The sequence below is a fragment of the Paramisgurnus dabryanus genome, chromosome 24 (genome assembly GCF_030506205.2).
Source record: "Paramisgurnus dabryanus chromosome 24, PD_genome_1.1, whole genome shotgun sequence".
NCBI classification, from domain to species: Eukaryota; Metazoa; Chordata; class Actinopteri; order Cypriniformes; family Cobitidae; genus Paramisgurnus; species Paramisgurnus dabryanus.
In genome coordinates, this window is record NC_133360.1 from 23043183 (window position 1) to 23055576 (window position 12394).

The 12394-nt window shown below is 35.5% G+C and overlaps 1 protein-coding gene across 2 annotated transcripts in view; it reads right to left on the reverse strand.

Moving 5' to 3' along the window:
• The window catches only part of dennd1b (DENN/MADD domain containing 1B), a 151702-nt gene that overhangs the window by 44141 nt on the left and 95167 nt on the right, over positions 1 to 12394 (reverse strand). For both annotated transcript variants that reach the window (XM_065259515.2, XM_065259516.2), the window contains exons 11-12: positions 8696 to 8741; positions 7340 to 7441 (exon numbers count right to left, since the gene is read on the reverse strand). In XM_065259515.2, the coding sequence (XP_065115587.2) occupies positions 7340 to 7441; positions 8696 to 8741 (148 nt within the window). The remainder of the gene's footprint in view (positions 1 to 7339; positions 7442 to 8695; positions 8742 to 12394) is intronic.

The following is a 12394-nucleotide window of genomic DNA, read 5'->3' on the forward strand; positions in this document are numbered from 1 at the left end:
GCAAGCTCCTGATTGGTTAAAGCGGCGCGTTTTTCCGCCAAAGTTCAAATCTTTCAACTCGCGTGTTTCCCGGGGAAACGCTCAAGATGCGCCATCGCACGTCTAGACGGAAACGCGTCTATCGCGCCGCACTAAATGCCTCATCCAAGCCGCGAGACCTCCAGACGCGCGTCAACGCGTCTCCACATTGACTTAACATTGAAATCACTCGTGCTTGACGCCTCTATCGCGGCTGGTGTGAACGCAGCATGGGAGGTGATAAGAAGAAAACTAGAGAACTCAAGGTATGATGAAACGGTTTTTTGTTTTGTTTTTAAAGCAGAGCGTCTGTTCTTTCATTTGATATATTGTATGTTTTTATATTTTTAAGAAGAACGTTTTCTGGAAGGAATTTCATTTTTGTGAAAATGAAGAAAAAAGCTGCCTCTGGCTGGCAACTTAAAAGATAAACAACACTGGCAGTTGATATCCTAAGGATTTTTGGCATAAAAAGAAAATGTATAATTTAAACCTATATAATGTATTGCTGGCTATTGCTACAAATATACCCGTGCTACTTAAGACTCGTTTTGTGGTCCAGTGACACATTTTTTCTTTGTGTTATGATTATTTCCCATCTGCAAGTCTTCTATATTAAGGCATCCAAGTGTGTCATCAACAACCGCGGGGATGAACCATGAAATAATGCTTGATCCAGGTAATGTAAGGTTAACCAAATTGATTACGTATACTGTGCTGCTCATAACCATCTGCTGACAATTCATCTGCAAGAATATTCACACATGATTGCGTGTATCAATAATAATTTTGGCCTTGTAAATGGGATGATTTAGGCAGTCTGCACAGGAACCTAACCTGTTGAATGCGTATTGGGCACCGTGCGGCGAGTGTATATGGATGTTCACGAAATGCACAGTTTTATATCTAGACCGAATTTCATTTGTCATCTTTTGTTTCATTTGTCCCTGTTGGGACATGTCTCTTTCTCAATGTCCCCGAGGTGATACGGCGAATGCTCAGAATCATCAAACGGGAAGTTTAGCGGCACTAAATTAACAAGTGTCATCTCCATATTCACGCCGGCTAAGTGCTTTTATGTTTATGTAAAGTTGGCTCTGTATTAATATTTCATGTTGACGCGTTGTCTTTTTTCTCACTTCCCCAAACAATCCGTTAAACAGCCTTCATTTTTGAAGAATCAAAGAATGCAAAATGCCACTCGCACTTGGGAGAATGCAAACTATACCCAGTAGGCAAGTATGAGGAGGTAAAAAAGACCCTTTTTAGAATTTTAATAGAATAGAGGTTTAATTAAAATCTATTTTTTATTTAATTTACTTTAACTGCATATTTAAATTTATTTACCACAATGCAATTTTCAGCCAATCTCTTATGTTGCATATGCATACACTCACCTAAAGGATTATTAGGAACACATGTTCAAATGTTCAATGTTTTCTTGGCACACTTTAGGCCCCTTAGTGCCAATTGGGCATCTTTTAAATGCCACGGCCTACCTGAGCATTGTTTCTGACCATGTCCACCCCTTTATGACCACTCTTCTGATGGCTACTTCCAGCAGGATAATGCACCATGTCACAAAGCTCGAATTATTTCAAATTGGTTTCTTGAACATGACAATGAGTTCACTGTACTAAAATGGCCCCCACAGTCACCAGATCTCAACCCAATAGAGCATGGATGTGGTGGAACGGGAGCTTCGTGCCCTGGATGTGCATCCCACAAATTTCCCATCGACTGCAAGATGCTATCCTTCTAAAGAATGCTTTCAGCACCTTGTTGAATCAATGCCACGTAGTTCTGAAGCCAAAAGGGGGTCAAACGGAGTATTAGTATGGTGTTCCTAATAATCCTTTAGGTGAGTGTATAATGGATAAGCTGCAATTCGTTTTTGATATCAGCACAAGCGATGCCGATAATTGATCAGTCAGACTAATTAACCACTATACTTTGAGAAACGCTAACAAGAAGTGAATGGGGGGTGTAGGGGCATCAGAGAGGAGCTTAGCTCTACAGGTGATAAACCTATTTGGCAGTGACATTTTTTAGTGTAAAGTCATTCAGCCTATGATCTGATCAAAGGGAAAGTCCCCCATTGGGTCCAATTATAACTATGGAATTGTAGGAGGTGGGTAGCGAGGGAGAAGGGTCTGTATGGGGGGGTGAGTTATGTTGAGTTATGATATTCATAATCTATGCAGAAAGGCCTTTCCACTATAGGCCTTCTCCCCATAGCTGTGATCTTTTCAATTTACATCAAGTGAGGATAGCAAGGGATGAAAGTGCAGCCTCTAACTCGCCGAGCCCACGGAGGGCAAACACAGGGCCTCATTAAACTCTACTGCATGGGCTCCCCAACAGGGTTTGAAGTGCGTCAAGTAAAGAGCACGGGGTCAGAGGTGGCCCAGAAAACAGATCTCCATTTAACTCACCAGCTGGAGATGATAATTAGCAGGTGCATCACTGTCTCCTGCTCTAAAGGATGATGCCGTGGAGATCTGCTCCACGGTGGGCTTCTATTATACAACCTGAGTTTCAGCAGAACACCACTACTGAGACACACACACACACCCGGGCCGGTCCCTCGTTGATAGCTGAGCTGTTTATGGTCAAGGGATTTTAATTCATTGAAGTGGACAAGCCGTGGACAGGTGGTACATGCTCATATTCGTACTCTTTACTAGTCCAGCTGGATATTTGGAGAGACATTAAATGCATGGAGGGGAGTGCATCTAGGCACTTTATGTCTATAGTAAATAAAAAGTAATTGTATTTAAATTAATTACAAAATAAAATATGAATAATAAAAATAATTATAATATTTAAATTGAATGTAAACATTCACACAATACATTACAAGGTTACATTGTGACCCTTCAGAGTATGGCTGAAATACGAAAAAAAAAAATGTTTTGTTAAGAATTCTGTCCAGGGATGAAAAGCCGCGGGGAGGCAATTAGAGGACTACAAAGAAAAAAGAAATAGATATGAAAATCTCCTGCTATCTTTTGATGTGCGCTAGCTTGAAAAGTATACAGTATGTACGTGCACACTGAATGCACACTGTTTTAGATCAACACAAAGACAACTTTTATTTCAAGCCCGATGCTGACAAAATACAGGTCAATTTCTTCTTCTCAACACCTCAATTTGCAATTATTTAGTGCAAATAATTTAAAATAGTGTGGGATTTACTGGGCAGATACAAAATAAGTACTAGATTTAAAAAAAGAAATCAAGTCTACTGCATATAATTTCAGATTTATGATTCACAATGCAAATTCCTCCAATCAATCACTACAAGTACCTATCATCAAGAATGCTGAATTTGCAGGTTTTTAGTATGCATGAGATGTACGGTACTGTACATGTGCCTATTTGTTTTAAAAGCTAATGAATTCCGGATTTAAATACATTAAAAGAGTACCCGAAATACAAATTAAAACATCTGCACTTAATTTAAATCGGACACTGGAGTCTAAAGAAAAAACGGCCAATGAAGTACAGTTATTGTTCGCCAACAGACCAATAACAGTGGTGCCTTAGGGCTGGACACTGCATTAATCCACCCGGGGCGGAAATGAGCCCCACCTGGTTCCCCCTCTGCCCCACTAACAAACTGAATTTGTTTTAATTCAATACAGAACAAACATTGAAGAAAGAAACTTTTCCCAAACAGTAATTGTATTCGTGTCAGCTGACGACGTGTTGTTTTTGCTTGCGGAAAATAAAAAGAACGAATCCCAATTAAACGCCGTGTTGCGGGATCTCGGAGGAGGCGCGGATATTGCGCGTTCTCTGTTTAATTTGTTAACCTCCATTTGGAAGCTTAATATACACGAGGTGGGTGTGCGAATTCTTGATTGAGACCGTAAATGATCAAACACAGGAAGTACAAATACAGAGAGTATGACACAAATGTGGAAACGGCAAAAGGCTGTGAAAGTGGAAAAGTAAACAATAGATGTGCCGTAACTTAAACAAGAGTAATAAAGTCAAAAGGAATATTTTATCAAAAACAACGCTGTGCTGTGAACAGAGAGAGAGAGATTCGCATGCTTGGCTCTTTGGTACCGATTCCTAATTTTCTATTTTTAGATCGTTTTAATGACTGAAGAAGTAAACACCCTGTACCTCGCTACCAAACCAATTATAATTGAATAAAAAAATAAATAAAACCAGTTTCACAATGTTTAAGGAGGAGGAAAACACCATCATTTACTTGTGAGAGAACAAACAATAGGTTTTTGCAAACTCAACAACCTCCCATCATTAAAATGTCCTAAATATTTATAAATTCAGATCTAATTTTGATGGAATGATAAAAACTCCAACCATACTAGTTAAGAGAAAAAGTTACAATAAGTTTTATTTAACTACAATGCAATCTGGACTGAAAAGTCACACCGTACTCACTTCAGAGTGCTTTGACATTATGAACTGATTTTCACACGTTGTAGAAAATAACATATGGTTTGAAAAGGTACGTAGATTTATGGAAACGGGATATTCTGAACCACCATGCGACATTCTCACCAAGTTTAGTGATTAAAACCAAGAAATAAAAGGCACAATGCACTGGACTTTCAACCCCGTCACATCTGATGTTTCCAATAAAAAGGCATGTTTAAAAACGCTCGCCACATCCTCTCTGAGCCGCAGCAATTATTATCTCTATTTGTAAAATCCAGGACAGAATCGCTACTGGCGTGGTAGCGTTTCTAATAGTCAATAAATCTAAAATATTATGTGTGAAATTGGGAAAAACTGCCATTAACTGACAGACAGCGGAGCGCTCAGCATAGGGTCCCGTCTGAAAAAAGAGGCCGGGTAATTCGGGACAACTGTCACCCCTGACCTGACTGAGAGCGTGTCTAGTGGTCAGACTCTCAAAATAATAAAGTCCACATGGTAAAAATAAGCCTTCAAACACTTAATTACACGAATCTCTTAAGGTTTGGCTTAAATCAATATAAGATAAGAAAAAAAGAAACGCTGCAGGGTGTTAGACTATATTTTGCTTTATAGTTGTAAAAGGTATTGATTATTTTTTCTTTAGTGGCTCGAAATACTAAAATTTGTGAATAATAATAATAATAATAATAATGTCAGCTTGAAATGAATTAATTTATTCAAAACGTAATTTTTTTCATTTGAGAGCCACTTTGTAGCAAACGGAATGTGACAGACGATTTAAGGAGCAAACGGAAAAAACATGCTTTTGAGTCGAATATGTGAATTTTAAATGAATGAATTTTAATATCCCCAAAGGTATGATAAAACTGAATTTTGCAGTGATAAATATATTACTGTAGGTGACATTTACATTCAGGTGGGGTTATTTAATATGATATGCAGAATCCGTTCTATCATTAGTCAATGAAGAATTGCACGCGGGGATCAAAGCAAACATCGAGCTGCCACTTAATTTATCACGCTAGGAAGACAAAGAGTTTCGTCTTTCCCCTCTGTCAATTTCAAAAGACCCGACTCCTTTTTTTTTTTTACAGCGCTCTCGGTTTGCAATTTAATTTACAAATGGGATGCCGGTGCTGAGATGGCATAACGGAACAGGCTGGATTTTTCTGCTTGGACAGACAGCAGCAGGATGCACGGAGTCATATAGGAGTGTTAAAACACACCCCCCAGGGGGAAGAAAAATAGAAAGCAGGAAAAAAGAAACAAGATTTTAAAAAGACCGATGATGGGCGCGTTTGTGACCCTGATGCCGGACGGACTTCCCGTCACACTGACCGCGGCACCTACGCGTTAATTAAAGAGAGGAGGCGCTGGCAGGTGGCTGCAAAGCCGAATCTAATAATTGGCCCCCTTCGTCTGAGACAATATAGGACTTCTAGTGAGATGTGGGCAGGCAGAAAGGCATGCTTTGTAGAAAAATAAATAAATAATAATGATTATAAAAAAATCCGATGAAGGCAGCAGTGATGGTCTGTATATTGCGACGGCCATTTAGCGTTACAGGCGAGTTTACAGCCGATTCACGACTGCTAATGACGGGAGGACAGAGGCTCGGTGTGCTCCTCTGACCAGAGAGAAAGAGAGAGAGTGTTTGTTTAAATGTGCAGGTGGGCGAGAAAGACAGACAACGATTGAATGTGTGAAAATGGCAATCATGTTTGTGTGCATGTGTGTCTGTGGGCTTAGAACAAAGAAAGCAGAAAGAAAATGGTAATGTGAGTGGTGAGTGTGTGGGTTTACTTAACTATAATTTGAGACAAACTAGAAGTTAACTAAAACGGACAAAATCTACTTTTAATTCTGTCTTTATATATATATATATATATACATATATATTTAGAAAATACTAAAAGTTTTCTTTTAGCCAAATAAGTAGTGTTTGTCTATAGAAATATATATATATATATATATATATATATATATATATATATATATATATATATATACATATATATATATATATATATATATATATATATATATTAAGTTTTTATATATAATATTTTAATATATATAATATTTATATATATATATATATATATATATATATATATATATATATACACTTTTTATATATAATATTTTAATATATATATAAAATATATATATATAAAATATAAATATAAATATACCAGTTCAAATGATGTAAACAACACTGGTCCAGAAACACTTCCTGTTACAGTTTGTGACAGTTATTTTTTTATTTTACATATATTATTATCTTTAAGATGTTTGTTTAACTTCAGTTAATTCAGGTTTATATGTTCTGTTGGTTTATTTTATCCCAACGTTTATCTAGTGTTAAAAAACGGAAACAGGAAGTGCTTCTGGACCAGTGTTGTTTACATCTTTTGAACTGGTCCATATATATATATACAGTGAAATAAACTCCCACATGCCCACATTTACCTAAAAATGAGGGCAAATATTAACTTTTATTAATTATAAAATAAATAAATAAATATAAATAAATATATATATACATATATTATATATACATATATACATAATAAAAGTAAATATTTGCCCCCATTTTTAGGTAAATGTGGGCATGTGTGCATGCATGTGTGTGCATGTGGGAGTTAATTTCCCTATACTAAAAAAAACATTCATTCCCAGAAGTTAACTTAACCAGCAAACCTCTGGAGGAACACATAGACATCAACAGGAAACGAGATTATCAAATGAATATCTATTTAAATAAATAAACTAGTTTACGAGCAAGGTCAGAGTTAGTCTGTAGTCATTATAATAGCTACATATAAACCAACAAAAGCAGTCTATTGCACATCTTTATTTAGATGGCAAGTAACTACATACATGGGGTACAGTAACTCACCACGTCACTGGGCAGATTGTGCAAGTCGTCCGTAGGGCTTTCCAGGGTGTTTGTGTCCACGTTCAGAATGACCACGTCCTCGAGAGACCTGCTCTTCACTCGCTAGAAACACCACAACACATTTTTTTTTCAGTTTTTTACATGTCCTAATACACACATGCATACTTTTTTATAATGCATTACAGAAGCAAACGATAACCTGTTTATTATTTTTGCATTGATGTTAATTGTACTATTAAAACGGTTTGTTGCTAAAATGCAAATTCATTGTATTTTCTGTATAATAAAAGTACATCAGTATTAAACTTTAAACAAATTTGATCTTTCTTTTATTATTTTCTTAATATCCAACTTCACCGTAATGATTGAAGTGGACAAGAATGAACTAGATAAGTAGTAAAAGTAAACATGTAAACACCACCTTCTAATGTGAAGCTTTAAAATGTATTTATTTTAAAACAAAGCAGAATATTCAACAAGCGTACATATATCCAAAAATTATTTTTAAAGTCATGGGTAAATTGTTTACAGCGCTAAAATTAGTCATTGCCACAATTAAGAAAAATAAACTGTTGAATGGAAATAAAATAGTTATGCACTTAAGCCAAGCTTGCATACACAAAAAAGTGACTCTTATAAGCTACCCAAATAATAAAAAACAGCCTCTGGTCAGGCACTTGGAATTAAGAAACGTTGCGGGCTGTAATGCTTCCACACAATTGTAGTCACGGTAGTGGCGACAAATCCAGTAATTATTCCTCCGGTGCAGGTGGGGGAAACAGCCAAGTGTGTAAAAAATTTCTGGTTTGTCATTTTTGACAGTCGCTGCTACGGCGGCCCGTGTGCTGATTTGGTCTAATTACGTGCAGCCGGAAAGGGGGGCGGAAGGGCCGGGCTGTCAGCGGGTGAACGTGTGATAAACACCGCGACTGTCAGCGATATCAGATCCATGCGTGAAGCTATAGGTCTGCCTCCAACCAACGTGCCGTTGCTCAATAACCAAACACGCCGTCTCTTTGTTTCTCCGACTCTTTCATGTCTCGTGGGCGCCCGAGAGATGAAAAGCGAAAAACAATGTGTCAATTTTTGTAGGTTTGCCTGTGCTCGGTGATGATGCATCAAACCAGATACTGCGTTATTAGCATCTCCGATGGCTTAGATGGTTTGAGCGTGTGATGTGATGGATTCGGAGGGACGTTGATTTTATGACCTCATGTCTCCCATAGTGAATGTATATAAATAAAATAAAAAATGATAGCTTTACATAATATCGAGAAGCTGTCTCTGGTAGCAAACACGTCTGATAAAACACCTAAGATGATGAAGAGCAGCTGATTGTAGATTTATGTCACTTACCTCTAAAAGGCTGAGATGAACTCCGATCAGATATGGCATGGGCGCGCTGATGAGAAAAAAAACATGGTGCACTATTAGTAACATGAATAAAGCTTTTATTGTAGAAGAGGGAGCTGGTTGGGCAATTTCCTAATGCAGTTAAAAAAAATAAAATCTGCTTATGTCGCTCTAAAAAGAAATACATGGATTATACTTTCCACAAATATAATGTACATGCAAGAAGCTTTAAACATGTAGCATCAATTCTTACAAATAATAAAACCTAATAAATTAACATCATTGTAAACTGACATTAATGAGGTCCAAATCCTTGAAACCACAAGTGAGTTTTTGTTTTGTCTTTGAAAAAATATTTTATCAGCAATTTTTGGTACATGCTCCTTATGCATTAAAGCAGGGGTCTCCAACGTGGTGCCCATGGGCACCCGGTACCCGCACAGATGCCCCAAAGCACATTCTATTAATATTCTCAATTATAATATTTATTTATTACTATTTTTTTTATATCAGCTTGGCTTGGTTTACTTATGTTAACATTTTAAACAATACTAAAATATATTAAGTAAAATAAAATCAACAAGTAAAACAAAAAGTTTTGAGTAGACTATATCAAAAAGTAGCCCTCCAGATTGTTTTATACATAGTGGTAGCCCTTTGTCACATAAAGGTTGAAGACCCCTGCTTTAAAGGCATCATGATTTTGGGCTGGCATGAGCTCCACATGTTTGTATAAAACTTGATGATCCAGGTTATACCAAAATGATGCGAGATGTCCGAGAAAGCATCTTATGGGCTTCAGTGAATGCAAGCAAATGACTTTTGTATGAACAATTTTATGTAATTATTGTCACAAATTTGTAAATTTGAAATAATGCACACGGCAACCAATAAGGTTGCATTTGTTAACATAAATAAATGCATTAGCTAACATCAAATTAAAATGAACAATATAGTTGTTCAGCATTTATTAATGTTAATTAGCGTTGCATATCAATTAATCGCGGTTAATCTATAGCAGATAAAAAGTTTTTGTCTACATAATATATGTGTGTGTGAACTGTGTGTAATAACTTTGTATAGATAAATGCACACACATGCATGTATATATTTAAGAAATGTTTACATACATTTGTATATTTATGTATAATTTATATTATATATAAATACTTTATATATAAATATATATTTTTTCTTAAAATAATACATGCATGTGTGCATATTTATATATACATAATTATTATACACAGTTTATACACAAATAAATATGATATAAACAAAAACTTTTATTCTACTATAGATTAATCGTGATTAATCATTATGCATCCCTAATCTTAATGTTACTTAATGCCTAATTTTTTGGCAACAATTGCTTATGTTTGTTCATTGAGCATTAACTTATGTTTAAAGTAACAACTTTTGATTTTTAAATGTATGAGTTAATGATGAAATGATAATTAGGGTTGCATAACAATTAATCGCGATTAATCTATAGCAGAATAAAAGTTTTTGTCTACATAATATATGTGTGTGTGAACTGTGTATAATAACTTTGTATAGATAAATGCACACACATGCATGTATATATTCAAGAAATGTTTACATGTGTATATACATTTGTATATTTATGTATAATTTATATTATATATAAATATAAATACTTAATATATAAATATATATTTATTCTTAAATAATACATGCATGTGTGCATATTTATATATACATAATTATTATACACAGTTTACACACATATAAGATGTAAACAAAAACTTTTATTCTGCTATAGATTAATCGCGATTAATCGGTATGCATCCCTAATGTTAATGATACTTAATGCCTCATTTTTTTGCAACAATTGCTCATGTTTGTTCATTAAACATTAACTTGTTTAAAGTAACAACTTTTGATTTTTAAATGTAATGCTGAAATGATCATAAACTAAGATAAAAAAAACTAAGTTTACTAAAAAACTAAGATTAGCTAATCCATTAACTAAAAAGTTAACAAATACAATTGTTATCATCATAATTATGTATTTTACAAAGTTTTTCAAAACCCTAAACCTTTTTTGTTTTGGGTTCTGAATTTCCATTTAGAAAAAGCAGGCCATATTTTAAATGTAACCCGTGACGCAGCATTCATCAGTAGCTAAACTTTATTAGTATCCTCGGCTGTTTCCTGGAATGGGCGCTTTTGAGCGCTGAAGGTGATTAGTGTAATTGGCGAGTGTCCCTTTTGAGCGAGGCGAGTCCGGGATGTGTAATTAGATAGGTTTGGCTAGCCGCTGCAGCGCTCGCTCAATCAGGTTATGCGGCTAATAAGCCACAGTCTCGCCTGCTGCATCTGTTAAGGCCGAGGATTTAACTGACATGCAGGCCCGCTGACACGCATGCGGGGTGAGCCCTGTCACGTCATTGTTGTTAAATGTAACTTTGTTACAACGGCCAAATTCCCATCATTTCTAATATCGGTCATTATGACCAATGCACTCCCGTCTAAAAGAAAATTATAATCCGGTTTCTATAGTGTAATTATTTTACTGAAATGGACTGGAAAACATCTCTGCTGTTAACTCTGTACAACAACATAAACTGCTTGTACATGAGTGTTTTTTGCTGCAAGTTAAACAAGAGGCTCGGTGTCAAGCATGACAGCACAAGTCTGTCAATTTAAGGCTATAGAGTTCTGCTATAAGGCAGGGCTGTACGTTAAAGAGTGTGGTCACGGTTTCAGCCCACAGTTGGCATGTGGAAATCTGTCTGTCTCTCAAGCTGTATATGAAGGATAAAATAAAAACTTAAACTGGACTTGGTGCGGTGGCATTGGCTCTAATAAATCTTCAGGATCTCGGACACGGTAGAAGATATTCATTAGGGCAAGGGATGTTTTGGAAAACAGTTCAGAATGTTCTCTATGTTAGGGATAAGTCCGGTCATCGACTGATAACTCGTGAGTTTACAGAAGTATGAACTCGAGAATGTACTGTTTATGTTTTTAAATATTTCTGAATTAGATAATATTTTGGAAAAAAAATGGACAGTCCAAAAAAAATGGTCATAAATTTGTACCCCTAGCTGTCAATGAAGCAGTACTAGGGATGTCAATTTATGCAATTTCCCATATTTAATGAACGTTTAAATTAACAACAATCAATCGAATAATCGTTGAACTGTAATAGTGCAATAAGCCTTTACTGCAGTGGCATATAGCCAATGATATGAAAGTGTTCATAAATGTCAATCAAAACACCAGCTTCCTCATGCAAATTTTGTCTAAATAACATGCTAGTGGGATTGTAAAATGAGTTTTTTGGCTGGATCGGATATCGGACTAACAGGACCGATCCACAGTGATTGTTACTGACAAGCAAGTATTATAAAAGCACCATAAATGTTTTTATGCACCATATTCAAAGTCTTCTTAATACACTTGATAGCTTTATGTGAAGGAACTAGGGATGCTAAACAATTAATCGCGATTATTCGTTAGCAGAATAAAAGTTTTTGTTTACATCACATATGTGTGTAAACTGTGTATAATAAATATGTATAGATATAAATATGAACACATTCATGTATAATTTTAAGAAACAAAATGTATATATTAAGTATTTATATTTATATATAATATAAATTATACATAAATATAAAAATGTATATACACATGTAAACATTTCTAAAACATATACATGCATGTGTGTAC